Here is a 17,648-nt window from a genome sequence, read left to right on the forward strand (position 1 = left end):
ACTGTATGAAATTCTGGTACAACATGGCAGCAAATAAGGTAAATTGAGATTTGGCATGTGATGTGACCTTCGAGTCAATGGCTGTGACCTGTCCCATGGTAGCATGAGGGGTGATGTGGCAGGTTTTGAGCACCTGGATCTCTGGCCCTGCTGGAAGCAGCTGGCATAAAGATGAAAGCTCTCTTCCACACCCCTCCACTGGCAGGGAGCAATTTAGAGGTAGCTCTTTGTGACAGTAACAGGCTATCGGAGCCAGTTCTTACCATTCATCCTCCAGTCAGGTCCTCCATTCCCCATCCATTCGGGAATGTGGCCTGTTAACTCTGAAGTAAAGACCCAGATGCAGTGTTCAGGTACTCACTCCTGCCCAGCTGCAATGAGTCCCATCACAGAGACATTGCTACAAAAAGAAATATAGGTCTTGCTTGGTAAAAATTGATACCAAACAGTCATTAATGTGGTCTGAAAATCACCGTGATCAAAAAACCCAAACGCACGCATATGCTTACAGGATGGACGGTGCTCTCTGGCAATGAAAGAGTTAAAACGAAATTTGGAGAGGAGGGCGGTATTAATTAGACTTTTTTGGAATATTCAATATTAGTGAATAGGGCCTGAAAGTTCCTATTCAATATGGCAAAGTACCGCCTGCTAATGAAGGATAAAAATAGTCTGTGTATGACTATGTGAAAGAAAACACACCACACACACACACACCCTGGAACTAGCACTGCAGTATGGCTGGGGGATGGGCAGCTAGAAGAGAAGCTGCAGTAATCACGGCGACTCCTGCAGGCTGAGCTCTACTGGGTAAACTACACTGAAATGCTATGTAACTGCAACTACCAGACACAGCAACTGCAATCAGCTAAACCAGAGAGAAAGGACTAGAATTTTCCAGGCAGGCCAGGAAAAATCCTTTATTTCTATTGGCTAGGGGAGTGGGCGCACACACACATACACGCTCTCTCTTTCTCTTTTTCTGGAGACTATCTTGATTTTTGTTGTTGTTGGAAAACCAGATTGTTTTAGAAGCAGTTTTAGAAAGCTACTGCGAGTTAGGGTGAATCTGAGCAGGAGCAATGTGGCGAATAGGAATTAAGAGCCACCCAAGATGAGCTTGCAGCATTACTGCTATTACAGATATACAGTTACTTCAACAATAACTTCCCTTCCCTCTAAGTGTACCAGCTATGTTTCCTAGACCATTTAGATGTATAATTGAATTAAAAAACCAAAGGTGAATAAATTATTTTCATGCATTTTCAAACCACATTGACACTGACTCTGTGGCAAAATGAGTATTATTTTAAAAAATTGTATCTGCACTGAATATAAGCATATTAAGAAATGGCTTTTAAAACTCTGCCCTACAGAGAGCTTTCTGATTGGCTTCCAATGATGTCAGACATCCATAATGCCCAGTAAAAGGAATGGGGTAACTAGTCTAATTTCCACGTAATAAGAATATCCATGACACTCCAGGAAACACATTGCAGGTTAATTATAGCGCTTCTCAGGTAATTAAAGTAATTTGACCTCAGGCCTTAACACCATGCAAGCTTTCTATTGTCACCCAGAAATGCACTGTCTTATTGCATAATTATTTGCTATTTATTTCTATTGAGTGAAGCCTTATTTAAGGATATGGTAAATCACTGTCAATGTTAAGTTATGAAAGATATACACAGGCACATCTTAAGCAATTTAGCTTTGTCTTGTCTGGCATCTATGCAGCTGTACAAAGTCAATGATGAGCTAGTGTACCTCTTGGAATGGAAAACAGATTCTGTGCATTTATTTTCACTTCTTACTGAATAAAGGTATTATTAAACTGAGCAATACTTTTATTTTTTTTAAAAGCCCCAACAAAAGACAAACTTACACTTTCAGAAGCCTACCATAGGAAGGGCTTGTGCTACAGCCATCAATTAAATCCTTTTAAAAACATTTTTTTTTTGTCCCAAGTGGTCAAATAATAGTGAACGGCATTAACCCTTTCACTGTTATGAGGGTTACCGGCTGTCAGCCATGGAATGCTTAGGAGGACTGTATGTGATTGCAGTGTCAGTAGTTTTGACAGACTGCATATTCCAAGTAGAGAGACAAGGTGGGTGAGGTAATATGGGTGAGAGCGACAAGCTTTTGAGCCACAAAGAATTATTTTTCAGGTCTCTCTAATATCCTTGGATTGACACGGCTACAACTAAACTGCATATTCCAAGTGCAAACACATTTGCATGGTTATTGCATAACTGGAGAATTCTATGTAAAATATTAATCACACGGTTTGCACCATAACTCGCAGCCAGTCCTCTTTCTACATTACATGACTCTCAACTTCCAAATATAAACAGATTTTTTTTTTGTTTCCCAACATGAGTTTCCTTTGCTGCCAAATGAAAGTTAACTTATAGAATCTTATTTAATCTTATTTAGTATTTTGCATTCATATTTCCCATACAAACAAATAGGCTACCCAGAAACACGCTATGTTGCCCAATTTGCTACACAAAATTACTTTTGTTCTTCAAACCTCTGCCTAAGGCTTATGGACATCCAATGCAAATAAAACAAACTCTGTAGCACAGAATGGGGTTGCAATGATTCATGGTATCACTTCCAGGTTCACAGCAGCATCACTGAGGTAAGAGAAAAGCAGTGTATTGTTACCTGACACTGCTCATTCTGATTCTCTTTTCAGCACCATATTAACAGTGAAAATGTTAAAAACCATCAAAGAAAAAAAAAAAAGTTTACCCATAACCACAGTGCCTAGAAACACAACACATTCCTCGATTACTCCTAAAGGATCCCTTTACTGCTCAACCTCAGCACATACCATCAAATATTTCAAGTGGAACAAATTCATTAACTTGTAAACACTACTTAACTAACTGAAAGGCAGTGACAGAAACCTTAAAGCATTGCTAAATCAACTTCTAGCAGATACTGAATTGTGTGTTAACATTTGCCATCTGCTCATGTTGTATCTTTACCACAAGAAAAAATGAATGTTCAGGAAAGGCACTTAAAAAACCCCCAAGCAAACTTGGCCTCTCATCTATAAGCTGTAGGGTGTGTTTGTTTGTTTATTTATTTTACACAAACTGTCTTTTCAGCTATTGCTGCTTTATAATAACAACACAGGAAAATTCAAAAAAGGAGAAGGAAAAAGGAAAGCACCCGTGCATGCTTCATATTCCAGCTAGCAAGAAATTTGCCTCAGGCAGAGCACTGTGAAAAGGAGTGGGGGAAGGGCAACTTGCTGGGGGAGAGAGAGACTAAGTGAGGGCGTTGGAGGCGGGGGAAAGAATTGCTAGGCATTACGACTCCTACAGGCTGAAGCATAGCAAGCACCTTTCCTGCAACAACATTACATCATAGGCAAAACTGCTTGCAGACCACAGAAAATGGCCAGAATACCCAGCCAAGAACGGATACCAGCAGACACAACATTCCCCCTCTCTGAGATCCTGGAGACTTAAAATAATTTTTCAATTCCTATAATGGGAAACTTTTTTTTTTTTTTAAAAAGAAAATATATCATTCAAACTTCTTGTCCCTATGAAACATCAAGGTGCTTCGGTACCTTCCTCTCTATAGCCTGGGCAAGGATGTGGAAGGTATTAGGGCAACAGTGAATCTTGTTTTAATCTCAACTAACAAAAAATGTCCACTGGCACTTGGCGTACAAAACCTGAATGGAGTGTAGTATCCAATACTCTGCAAGGCTGATCTCCTTATAAAACACTTAGGCCAGGGGTTCCCAACCTGTGGCCCACAGGGGCTTTCAAAGTGGTCCGCGACTCCCCTCCCGCTGGCTGCCGAAGGGAGCCACTGCCGAAGGACCCAGGCAGAGCACGTTTCCACAGGGCTAAAAGACCGGTGCAGGGTCCTTGATGCAGCCAAGGGGACAGGAGATCAGTGCTCCCCTCCCTCTGGATATAGCAGGGAGCATGGCAAAGCACTCTGCCTGGCTCTCTAGGTGCTGGGGTCCCTGCTGGAGCCAGACGGAGGGGAGCACTGATCTCTTGCCCCCCTGGCTGCAGAAGGGAACAGCTGTCTTGGGACCCAGGTGGAGCATACGGGGCTACAGGACGTGTGCGGTTTCCCTGCTGCAGCCATGGAGAGGGGAGATTAGCGAGGAGGCAGCCTCCACGCTGAACTCCTTCTGTCTGGCTGCAGTGGGGTGGAGGGCCTGTTGGCGGAGACTGGTGGCCCTTCAGGGTTGTAAAAATTATATCTGTGGCCCTCAAGCCAAAAAGGTTGGGAACCACTGACTTAGGCTGTTAGGTATCTCGGTGATGGGTGCTATAGAAAAATGATAGAGCTTATCAAGGAGTAATCATTCCTAAAGTTAACTGCCACAAATTGAGATTCTCATAATGTTACCAGCAACAAAATCCTCTGAAACATTCTTACTCCTTCTAAAAACTGTGCATATTAAACAGGAGCTCACTAAAGTTCTGGATAGACAGTTCTGGAATCTGAAGTTCTTCATCGGCAGGCCAGGTGAATGATGAGCAGCGGCCGGGTTAACTTCCCCTTATCAATGGGCCATAACCCTGACCAGAAGAGACCGTCTCTAAAACATGCCTCTCTGTGGCTGCTGCCAGTGAAGACAACTAGTACAATATGCAGCGGTAGTTTGGGTGCTATGGACACTCGTCCACTGGAAACTGGATTAAGCTCCTTTCATTCAGGTCACCGAATGGCCAATGGACACCAACCCTGGCTCCCACACACTCCCCTGGCTGGCAATTGATAGACAGGGCAGCTTCCTGCAAAATCTATGGGAGAGTATGAATGGTTTATGTATCACTGTGGGCAGGGATGATATGAAACTCTGAAAATAGAAGGGGCTGATTAAGGCAAGTCACTCCGGTTATAACACTTCCAGAGAAGTAACATCTCCTGGGAGGCTCCCATGTTCTGGGTCAAAACAGATTCTCCAGAGCCCAAAAGACAGAGAAAGGATTTTTGGATAAATAATCCAACCTTAAACTGACTGGGGGCCTTCGTTCTGGTTCCTAATGTAAAAGACTGATATAGGTTTGTAAACACAGGGAAACCCCAACTATGGGGTTTGAAGGACTGACACTTACCAGAGTCCTAGGTTGGAGTTGAGGGAAACCACTGGTAAGCTTTTTAGCATGCATGTAGCTCCTTTTGTTTTTATATTCTCTCTCTGTAATAATGCTTTTGCCTTACGGAAAAAATGTGCTTGCTTACAAAGAGCTGTGTAGTAAATTGTAACTGCTGACAAAACGCTGGTCATAGCCTTTGGGGAGAGAGCAAAGCGCAGGGACTGGCCTTTTAGGCAGACTGGCTTGCTGGGGTTATCACAGTGTAGATCAAGAAGCTGTGCAGCCTTAAAACCCCAGTCACAAGGGAGCAAGCCGGGGGTCTTCACCCAGGAGAGGTGAGGGCTGGGAGCCAGGAACCTTTAAATGGGTGCCATCAAGAGACCACAGAGGGGGAAATACAGGTGCAATTGCCCTGAAACTGTGACAGTAGTAAAAAAGTCCCTGCAGGAAATCTGAACCCATGACTGAAAAGCTCTAAATCCCATTACCCAGCCCCAGGACCCTCCCAGTCTCCGTAAGACTGCAAAGTAATTTCATTTCTATGGTGTTCCATAAGCATGATCATTCCCAATAGTATCCACCACAAAACGAGATGTTGATAAAATGTCATTAATCTGTGACCTTACTCTGAACCACAGAGAAAGTTAATCAAAACAACATCTTGCAAACCAAACACAGTAGTCACCAAAATAAGGAACCAAAAGCCAGTCTGTGATCATGACTAAAAAGAGAAGAGGACAATTTCAGAACATTCATGCTACGATTGCTAAAATATAAGGACATATTGGGAGTAGAAGAGGCTCTCTCAAAAACATCTTCCTACTTCTACACCAGATCTCTCAAGAAACATTCTTCTCCACAAATAAATTTAGATGTCCCTTGAACTCATTTAGAGTTTTCACCACTTCAGTCGCTCTCAGTGTTAGTGGATTCCAGATGTTTATCATCTTGTGTGAGAAGTCATCCCATCTCAGTCCCCTCTTTTCTTAAAAAAAAAATTTCTTAATTTTTAAATTGGCATAGTTTTCTGAACCCATAGGCCAGTATTGGGGGAAAAGTGTCCCATTGATTTTGTTACCACGTGCATAATTTTGAAAATTTACTATGAAAATTGATTGTGCAAGCAGGGGACAATTTTGATTCTAGGAGAAATGAAAAAACAAGAAAAGCCAATCAGGACATATTTTGTATTACACCATTTAGAGAGAAAAGTCCTATTTTCAGAACTACAAGGAGACAAATTCGTCCTGTGTATAACTCTACCAATATTAAAGGAGTTACATCATGGATGATTTTGGCCCAGGTTGTATGGTAAACTAAACCATTCAGTTGCCTATAATCTTTCTTCTTTGTTGTAGAGTCATTTCATGTTTCATTCTTAACCAGGCTGTACTCTTTACCAGGCAAACTGACTCAAAGAAACAATCTCTATGGAACACCAGGTGGAAAGCCACCATTAAGATCTAAATTAAAACAAACACATACCAATTACCGAAAAAACCAACATTCAAGTAGGATGTGTGTGTGTGTTGAATGGGGAGAGGGTTGGTAGGCTTTTTTTTTTTTTTAAACTTCTTCACGAAAGTTCCACCACCACTGATTCTCCACTTTAGAAGGCAGACACCACAATACAGTAGAATCACATTTTTAAATGGATTACCTGTTTGTTTACCTATGCACATTTGTATCTTTGTCCTTTAATATGAATATTTATTTTTATTGATATATATATATATATATATATATATATATATATATATATATATATATATATATAAAATATATAAAAAAAATATATAAAAAATCTTATGTTCACGCACAAGAACACAATCATTTTCCAAATCTGGGTCCTGAACAAAAATTACAAGTGACAGAGGCATGAACACATACTTGAATGATTTCTCCTGGTTTTCTGTAATTGAGCAACAGAGGAGATGACTGGACCTGAAACAGAGTCTGTCTGTACACCAGAGCCTCCCACTGAGAGCCAATGACATTAGAAATAAACTGACAAAATGCCTTTAGAAGGTGGTGTGTGCCCAAGACAAGTCAGAATGTCTAAGTGGCCGCACTAAGCCACTGGGAAATGGAGGAAATAGTGCGGGGGGAGTTAATTGGACATCTGTGTGAAGAAGGGGGAGGGGAGACAGGAAGGCTGTAATAAACTCCATAAACCAGACCATGCCGCAGGGGTAAAGTAAGAGCTCAGCTTTAGTAGGAGCAGAGCAATAGAATCCACATTCTCCAGAACATACCTGTGTTGAGATTATATTATCCTTCTATTGCCATAGCTGCCCTCCTTATCCTAAAGTACAAGAAACTTTGGAGGTGTCTGAACTCTTTATGTTGTCTGTGTTATGTTATATCCTATCACTGTTTGCCTTTTTGGCCTTGTCTGTTATGTCCTTTTCTGAGAGTGTATGCTTTATAAATCTGATAGTCTTTTTGGGGGGTAACATTATTAGCAAACTTAAGATGATAATCATACTGCCTTAATAATGGATCTAAAGTTACATTCTTTGTAGGGACCAGGCTAAAAATAATTTGTAAAATATTTAATTACAACTTGCCCTCTTACTTATAAGTGATGTCTTATGTTTATAATATTTTATTATAAAAACAATCCAGATCTATTACTGCTGTGAGAGCTCAGATTTAGACCCTGATCCTGCAAATAATAGGACCTTGTGTGTAGCTTCACTGTCCCAGTTACACACATGCTCAAAATTACTTTCATTTGAAAGTGTTTATGCAGGATCAGAGTCTTATTTTCTCAGGCTTCCCTAACATTTGAGTCTTCCTAACAAAACAAAAACCACACTTCCCGCAAGTGGCCATGGAAAAAAAAACTGATTTACAAAAGAAGGCACTTCTATTTGCAAATCACTTTAGAAAGATATTACAGGCATTGGAGTAGTTTGGGGGAAACAGGGGACATTGCCTCCCCAAATGGCAAGCCTCGGGCAGGTGTGGAATTTGTCCCCCACGTGTGGCTCCCTTGGCCTGACTGGAGCTGCCCCCAAATACAGAAGTCAAACTACGCCTATAGGACAGTGTCAAATAAAACTGGATGTTCCATTTCAACATTACTTCAATGCATCATGCCAAGTCTGAATATAGAAATTATTGTAAATGGAATATTGGGAGTTAGGATTCCCCAATTTTAATCTCAGTTTTGCTACTAACTCAGTGTTTTCTTGAGCTTAATCTCAGTTCTCCCATTTATAAAATAGGAAGAACGTTCACCTATTTCACTAAGCTCCTGTATTTAGCTTGTTCTTTGTTTGTAAAATGTAAGAGATCCTCAGATGAAAAAGTGCAACATATTGGGCCAGGCACACAACAAGCCTTATGGATTGAGAATCTTGACACTAAAGCCCTAGATTGAGATTTAGGACAAATAGATTTAATTCCAGGCTCTGCTGTAGATTTTTGGGTGACTTTGGGGAAACTGCTTTATCTTTCTGTGCCTCAATTCCTCAACTGCAAAATGGTGGATAACAATACTTCTCTTCTCTCATCTTTTGTCTCTCTGGTCTATTTACATTGTATGCTCTTTGGGGCAGAAACTATCCCTTACTGTATTAATACAGTGTCTAGCAGAATAGGACCCTAATCTTGGTTGGGATCTTTAGGTCCTAGAGTATTAATAAAATAAAATAAATAATAATAATCTAGAAATATCTAAAGTCATCTAATCAGCTCAAAAATGAAAAATTTGTACCCATTCAGAGTTATGCAAACACATCAATTGGGCAAACTGAAAATTATGCCTTTGTAAGGTAGAGAACACAGTTTCTATGCATAGTTCTCTGAGGAAACTCCATTATAAAATGTAACAGGAAATGGAGGAGTATTCCATGCTGGGAAGAAAATAACCCACAGAAACATGGTAAAGCAAAGTTTCCATGAGTTCACCACTAGCAAGAACACAGTTCTCTCAGGGGACTATAACACAATATGTTGGGGTGAAAAATCTCAGGTGTGATTTGCAGCAAGTTTCTGCATATCATCAAGCTTTGACAAGGATGCAGTTGGCTCCAGGGGAAAGAGTGGAAATTAATGAAAGAAAATGAAACAACCCGAGAGACCTAGAAATAGTGGATATATACATCCCATTTCTAGAACACTAAAAATAGCCATAATTATTTCTGGAAAATACTAAGATGGGATTTTGTTGATTACTGCTAGAGGTATAAAATATGTACATACTACAGTTTACACTGGTATGTTATGTTGTCCTGGGGTGTGAATAAGCAACCCCTCTAAGCGAAATAAGTTACACCGACCTAAATGCTGGTGTAGACAGTGCTATGTCAGCAGGAGAGCTTCCCAACATAGCTACCACCACTGACGGGGGCTGGAATAATTAAGTCCACAGGAGAGCAATCTCCCGTTTTCTTAAAGCATCTGCACCAATGCAGCTGCACTACTGTAAACTCTGTAGCGTAGCCATAGCGTAACTTAACAGCATCTCTTCACAATATGCTGTTCTCCTGCCCTGAGGGCATTCAAACTGAAGACATGGCAGTCTGGTTTTGCTTTTTTTTAAAAAAAATAAGTAGGGTGGCACACGTTTCATGAGTCAGGGACTGAACCATTAGAGAAGCAAGGGCTATGAGAGTATTTCATATATGGAGTTTTTGAATGCAGAGTGCATCTAGCCTATTTAACAATGGAAATAAGGGTATATCCCCAGATGAAGAGAGGAAATGCAACTGCTTGGAGAAGAGGAATCAGATACAATTCAAGCCACCACCTCCTATTTCCCCCAGAAGGCATGCACGTGCACATCTGAAATGTATAACATGCAGATGCTAAGTCAATAGTGCAGTAGTAGCTCCCGCTTGCTACATTCCCCACAACTGAAGCCAACAGAGATTCAAGGAAAGGGGGAATATCCACCTCTTACTTTACCCAGAACCAGCTATGTCTCTTCTCTGCAGCTGCAGCTAATTCCCTTTAATTCTGCACAGAGCAACATTTTAAGTGGAATTTATAAGTCCACAAAAATTAGCATCAAAGCCTAGTAAATCACTCTCTGTGAAGCTTATTTAAAGCTCAACAATACACACCAATAGATTAACTGATAGGGAGCTCCTCCAGAACTTAATAAATGCAGAGGTGAGGTTTCCACCTTTTGACAAAGATCATACTTGCTGATTTGTTTTAATCAGCCTGATAAATAGGTAGCCAGAAGTTCAAGCCTTTCTTGGCTTGGGTAAGACACAAATACAGAGGAGAGCAGGGTGCTAACTTGGGCAGCATTCACCCACAGACTAAGAATCTGTCTACCAGTTTTTATTTATTCATTCATTATATTTCAGTGCCTGCATTTTGCTACAGTAGCTGTCCAGACCTTTTAAGTTAAGATTTTCAAAACTAGGAGCCTAAAGTAATATTTCTAAATCCATATTTAGACTTGATTTTCAAAAGTGCTGGGCACCCAACACCTCCATGGATTCAATAAGAGCTGATGGGTACTCAGCATTTTTGCAAGTCAGGCAGGTGCCTATATGGACACAGTAACTTAAATTTAGGGTCCCAGTTTTTAAAATCTTGGCTTTACTTTCTCTCTCTCTTTCTCTGTGCCCTTTTCCCCTCTGGTATTTCATACAAATGAAGGGAAAAGATTCATAAATACTTAGTCCCTCCACTCAAGAAACACACAGCACTTTATAGACATTAAATAATTATGCCTTGCAACATCCCGTGAAATCAGGATCATTATCCTCATCTTCAAAAATTAAAAGGCACAAGAGGTGAAGTGTCTTGCCCAAGAACACGCAGAGAGTCAGTGGCAACGGCAGAGGTAGAACACAAGTCTCTTGACTCCCAGTCTTAACTTATACCATGTTTCCTGTGAGTCTTTAGTATGAAGGGGAGAGAACATTGGAAATGTGATCCTGACATATATTAAACACACACCATCCAGTTACATTTCAAAGGTGATCAATCTGCAAAGATTATGACATGACAAGTGTAAAAGAGGTGAAATGTGAGCAACTGAGGGGAAGGGGTTCTTATTCAGGCAGTTTATAACCTATGTTTGTGTTCATATCAATTTCCAGGAAATCAAACAACTGCAGGGAAGCTCTCTGTTAAAGAGAACCTCAACCCTGACATGGGGAAGAAAGTTTCCTAGGCTGACAGAAGAGCTCAATCTCCTGGTCCATTTGAGCCATGGCCTCTCTGTTCAAAGGAGTAAATTACTGCCACTGGTAACTACCTTTGTGGACAACTCCCAGCCAGAATCTGGATTGAGCCCACCAACCCATTTTGCATAGGCAACCACAAAAAGAATTGTACTTCTGGGGTCTCTATCTTAGACACTTAAATCAATGCAATGGCAATGACTCCTAGGCACTAGCAAGATGGGCGGGAGTTGAACTGATAAGGTAGCACAAAGTAAGCTTCATCTCCCATTATCAAACCCATGAACCAATTTTCCAAGAGTGGCATTTAGAAAACCATTCTCTCCCTTAGGAGTCAGAAAAAAGTTGGTCAGCTCATCAGCTGAAGCAGCTGGATGAAGACTGAGTTAATCAGCTGCTGCTCCTGCTCTAGAGATAACAATACAGTTTTAGTGGAAAGGAAACTGCCTATTTTACCCTACCCAGCCTAATGAAAAATTATGGAAGTTCACAGAAAGAGCATCATCAATAGTTATCATGCTCCTGACAATTGGTATAAATATACCTTTAATATTAATTTTAAAATTGTTATTACGAAGAAAATGAAAGGGCATTACATCCTGTAAGGGACATGCACTCATGGCTTGAAAGTGCAATGCAAAGCTAAATACTAATGATGCTGTGGGCATGGAGTTATGAGTAAGTGAGAAGAAAGCAAGGAAAAATGGAAATGTTCCTCTATATATTTTAAAAGGGACACTATCAGCTAAAATCATGTAAACATGTTTGTTTACAATGTTATTAACATAATTGCATATTATGAAAGGTGACCTGTAAAGGGCTTTCTTTTTTTTTTTTTTTTAAAGGACTTCTGCCTATTTTGCTTCTTTATGATGGATAATCAAATCCTGAAAGGGGAGTTTTTAATTTTTTTTTTTAACCTTAGAAATATCATGAATGCCAGCTCTGATCTTCCCAGGTATTAACACAAGGCCTCTAGGATGTTTATGGAGAGCTCTTACAACCCTAACTGAAGGGCTGGTGGCTTCAGACCTTTAACAAGAGCTTCATCTATCTAAAATGCTAAACATTGGAGTTTAATATGTCTTAACAAAACACACAATTCTATTGAAAGATTTTTAAAATCCAACTTTTTACTATCTTATGCTCTTTTACCCCTTTCTGCATTTCTCTCAGCTTTGACTATGTATATTGATCAAGTTAATTTCACTCTTTTCTTAAAAAAAGATAAAGATAGTTGGCTTCACTTTCTTATTCCCAATGTTACAATATCTGGACTGCAAAACCCACAAGGGAGCATTTATTGTTTGTTTGTTTGTTTGTTTTTTTAAAAGCAACAGTTTCCATGGAATTTAATAAAAAGTCTCAGAAACATTTCTATTGGTTTCAGATCTTGTAGACAATAGGGGATATTGTGAAGGCCAAAAGTATAACTCAGTTAAAAAATATTAGATAAGTTCATGGAGGATAGACTCATCAATGGCTATTAGGCAAGATGGTTAGGGATGTAGCCCCATGCTCTGGGTGTCCCTAACCTTCTGAATGCTAGAAGCTGGGACTAGATGCCAGAGGATGGATCACCCAATAAATTGCCATGTTTTGTTCATTGCCTCTGAACATCAAGCACTGGCTACTACTGGAAGACAGGATACTAGGTTAGATGGACCACTGGTCTGACCCAATATAACCATTCTTATGTTCTTCATTGTTTCACAAAGCAAACATTTTGTGCTGAATCTGAACTGAAACTTCCCTTAAAAAGGTTTGTTTAGGTTTTTTTAAAGTATGTATGATAGGGAATTGCATCAAATGCAAATGTTGTAGCTAATGGCTTTTCCTTTCCTTCTATATATTTTGAAAACCACTTCTCTATCCTTGTTTCCACATGCTGAATGAGGTTTTGGCTGTGAGAGAAAGAGGAGTATATTTTGTACCAAAGTTCTAGCAGCTGTAGAGTGGTTTTGAATTCCCACAGTATTGCTCTGGCAGGCCAGATAGTAATGGAACCACACGCTGGAGAGGGTTTTCATTATTGCCAACCCCAAACATTAAAAAATAATGAGTCAGGTCCCCCGAAATCATAATGGCTTAAAATCGTGAGATTTTTAAAAATAGTAAGTGTTGGGTTCTTTATATTCGCTTACTGGGGCTTGAGGCCTCTATGGTAACAATTTCATGCCTTTCTCTACAACCATGAAGTCTCAAAGCTTACAACTTTCATTAAAAAAAAATTGTCACATGATTTCAGGAGCAAAGGCTTCTAGAAAGACATCAAATATCATGAGATCCTTGATAAAATTGTGAGAGTTGGCAATACTGGGTTTTGATCCACTAGAAGAAAGAGATGGTATGGATTCTTTACCACTAGAACTCTGATATTTTTAAAAATACAATTCTCCTGTCTCCTCTGGATGGTGGAAGAGCCCCATTCAGCCTAGGGCACAGGTGAAATCTTTGGATAAAAGGTATGAAATGTAACAGAAACCAGCCAGCTTCTCCTTTATAGAGCCCAAACTCTGCTTTTCTTCTGCACAGTGTATGAACTTCACAAGAGAAGGCATTTCTTCTGCTCTGTAATTTCCGAGTGAACTCTTTCAGGGTGATATAATATTTTATAACCTGTCAGTTTTGTACAGCAATATATATTTATAATTTATATTTGGTGCAAAATTGTTTACACAAGATATGTTCTATAAATTACTAAATGGAGAACTATTGAAAATTATAAAAGTAATGGACAATTTAAAAAAGTGGGGGAAAAGAAGGAATGGGAAACACAAAGAACTAAGAGTACTGCTCAAATAAGAGTGCTGGAAATTTTGGGAGTGTTTCAACACTTTCTGAAATCACTAGTAAAATTATTTCCTACACTGTGTGTGAGAAAGAGAGATATTGCACATATGCATCCAGAGAATATGGTAGAAGAAGAAAGAAAATGGAGCAAGTTTAACTGCATTTTTGAAAACAGCCATGGGAGATACTATACTGCAATTAACTCAGAAGAACCTGCACATACAGGACTGAAATTTAGAGTAATAAAAATCTCTGAAGCTACAGAAGCCTGCAAGACTCTGATCTCTGCTTTAACAATTCTGAAAATTCAATGGGATTCCAATAGTTCATACAAGTACTAGTGTCACAGATAAATTGCTTCTGATTGTTTTTCTGAAGGCTCATAAAGCAAAAGTAAAGAAGCAGATTCTATATTCATCCTTCTTAGAAGGAAGGATTATAATAAATCCTGTAAAACAGTAACAAAAATTAGTATGCAGTCAAACACCTACTGCTCCTAACCGTATGACCAGAACTCTGTCCTTGTCGAGCTTCTCAGCTTATGACAATAGAGATGCTTAACAGTTCAACAGGGCCAGAGCAACAAACCTGCAGAATTCTTCAATAACGTTATGGGCAAGAACTCAGATTGCTCATTCTTGCCACCTATAAAGACCTTGGGTACAAATTCTTATCTCCCAGCTATTACTTTCATCCTCTAGCTCCAACCCAGACACAGATCCCTTGCTCCTGGAAAAGGATAATCTTATGCTTATTGCACTAGACTGGAACTCCAGAAACCTGGGTTCAATTTCCAGCTCTGCCTGTGTACCTTTGAGAAAGTCACTTAACCTCTCTATGCATCAGTTCCTAGCCTGTGAAACAGGGAAAGTGAGACTTCTCTATTCAACTGAGAGGGTTAGTTCATTAATATTTGTGAAGGGCTCAACTAATATGGTGATGGCGACCATAAAATCCCTATAAAAAGAGAGGAATCTCCCTCCCGCGCCTTCCCCCTCATAACAGCTCTGTTCTAGCACATCTAATATCATCACCCCCGGCAAGTCCCAGCAGTGCAAGTTACCTTGCAAGCTGCTAACAATAGCATGCATGAAATTAAGATGTTCTCTCACATTTCTGGAGGTGGCAGAATACATTAGCAAGTCTCCACCCATTTCCTGCCTGGCCATGCCCCACTTCTTCTCCAACAAGTCCTTACGTGTTCCTAACATGAGGAGAGAATTGTATCTGTGCCCATTTCTTCCACAGATTTTACACTTTTCTCAACATGGCCCTGAACTATGAAACTATGAGCTAGGAAACTAACCATCTAATGCCCAAAATGCAAAACCACAGGTGCAAAAGGCAAACATCTTAACAAGTTGTCATGCCACAAATGGTACCAAAGTCTTAACAGTATGCATAGACACTACTACTGCAGCTGCACCTTGGGATACAGTAGCAAAGAGTGAGAATGAGATTTTCCTTACACTTAGTGTGTATATTTAATTTTAAAAGGAGGGAACAATAGGTAGACTACACAGACTATTCCAACCCAGAGAAAGAGGAAAAGCCTGATTTTACTTCAGAGAAACTCAGTCAGTGCAACCCCCCCTCTATTCCTTCCTGGGTCAGAGTGAGTCTGGGCAGCTTGTCATTTCAGAACCAGCCAAACATGTTAAACCTGCCTGTGACACCCACCCATGCTGCAGGATCCCAGAAATAGATCCTGGCTTCCACCTTCCTTATTACTCTTGAAAGTTTCACGCAGGATGCTCCCTGTTGTGCCTTGGCTGCTGTAAGATTCAAGTCTCACTCAGAGGGTTGGGGGGAGGTGGCAATCCCAGATCATGCACGTTTGTCATTCAGTGGCAACTGGCCCCCAACAAAGAGAAAAGATAGTTATTCACCTTGTAACTGTTGTTCTTCGAGAGGTGTTGCTCATGTCCATTCCATTGTAGGTGCGTGCGAGCAACACCTCTCAAAGAACAACAGTTACAAGGTGAGTAACCATCTTTTCTTCTTCAAGTGCTTGCTCATGTTGATTCTATTGTAGACGACTCGCAAGTACTATCTTAGAGACAGGTTCAGAGTTTATAAGTTGGTTGACCGCAACACCGCCCTGCCAAAACTGGCGTCATCCCTTACCTGCTGAACGATGGCACAATGGGACACAAAGGTGTCCCTGACGGCCATGTAGCGGCTTTGCATATGTCCTGAATAGGCTCTTGCGCTAAGATCTCTGCAGAAGAAGCCTGTGCTCTAGTTGAGTGAGCTGTGACGTTGCCCGGGAGGGGAACCTTTGCCTGCTCATAGCAAAAGTATATGCAGGAGGTTATCCAGGAAGAGATCCACTGTGACGAGACAGGTAAGCCCTTCATCCTATCAGCCATCGCAACGAACAGCTGCATGGACTTACGAAACGGTTTTGTCCTTTCTATGTAAAAGGCCAGGGCTCTGCATACATCCAATGTATGCCACCTCCGTTCCTCTTCTGAAGCATATGGCTTTGGAAAGAATACCAGCAGGAAGATGTCCCGGCTGGTATGGAATTGCGACACCACCTTGGGCAGGAAGGCCGAATAGGGCTTCAGCTGGACCTTGTCCTTATAAAAAAATTGTGTAAGACGGCTCCAAGGTAAGTACCCTGATCTCAGATACTCTCCTAGCTGAGGTGATGGCCATTAGAAAGGCCACCTTCCACAATAATAGCAGAAGGGGGCAGGTAGCCAAAGGCTCAAACAGTGCTCCTGTGAACCTAGAGAGGACTAAATTTAGATCCCAGGGGGGTAACAGATCTCTGACATGGGGGTTTTCTATACCCTTCAGGAACCTAGCCATCATGGAGCAAGAAAAAACTGACCTCCTATGATTCGGGGGGTGGAAGGCTGAGATGACGGCCAGATGCACCTTCAATGATGCAGTAGCTAGGCCCTGAAGCTTAAGGTGCAGCAGGTAATACAAAACCACCTAGATTGGTGCTTGGTGGGGCATGGTCGCCTGCGCTGAGGCCCAGCAAGTGAATCTCTTCCACTTGGCCTAATATGATGACCTTGTAGAAGGCTTCCTGCTACCCATTAGTATGGCCTGCACCTGTGACGAGCAAGCTCGTTCCTCCAAGTCTAGCCATTCAGCCTCCACGCTGTCAGGTGTAGGGACTCTAGGTCTGGGTGCAGGAGGCGCCCCTGATCCTGAGAAAGCAGGTCGTGCCACCACGACAACTCCTGAGAAAGCAGGGTGGGGCAACTGACAGTTCCAGGAGCGTTGTGAACCAGTGTTGCCTGGTCCACACGGGCATTATGAGAATGACCCTTGCTTTGTCTCTCTTGATTTTTAACAGGACCCTGTGAATCAACGGAATGGGAAGGAAGGCATACAGAAGTCTCCCTGACCAAGAAAGTAGGAAGGCATCGGACAATGCTCCCTCATCTAGCCCCCAAAGGAAGCAAAACTGGCTGCACTTCTTGTTGACCTTGGAGGTGAAGAGATCCACTTGGGGAAACCCCCACCATGATGGCTACCAACGGGTGGAGAGACCACTCATGGGAAGGTAAGAAGGTCCTGCTGAGACAGTCTGCTGTGGCGTTCTTGATACCAGGAAGATATGAAGCTATCAGGTGAATATCGTGGT

The 17,648-nt window shown here is 41.1% G+C and overlaps 1 protein-coding gene across 3 annotated transcripts in view; it reads right to left on the reverse strand.

Moving 5' to 3' along the window:
- BCAS4 (breast carcinoma amplified sequence 4) overlaps window positions 1–17,648 on the reverse strand; it is a 61,958-nt gene that overhangs the window by 15,088 nt on the left and 29,222 nt on the right. The window contains exon 5 of one of the 3 annotated variants that reach the window (XM_067554240.1): window positions 2,426–2,642. The exons of the other annotated variants lie outside the window; for them this stretch is intronic. Coding sequence (XP_067410341.1) covers window positions 2,640–2,642 — 3 coding nt within the window. The 3' untranslated portion in view covers window positions 2,426–2,639. Of the gene's footprint in view, window positions 1–2,425; window positions 2,643–17,648 lie in introns of those variants that run through there. 3 annotated transcript variants of the gene reach the window in all.

The sequence above is a fragment of the Emydura macquarii genome, unplaced genomic scaffold (assembly GCF_026122565.2).
Source record: "Emydura macquarii macquarii isolate MOO-44397 ecotype Brisbane River unplaced genomic scaffold, CSIRO-AGI_Emac_v2 contig_1483, whole genome shotgun sequence".
NCBI lineage: Eukaryota > Metazoa > Chordata > Testudines > Chelidae > Emydura > Emydura macquarii.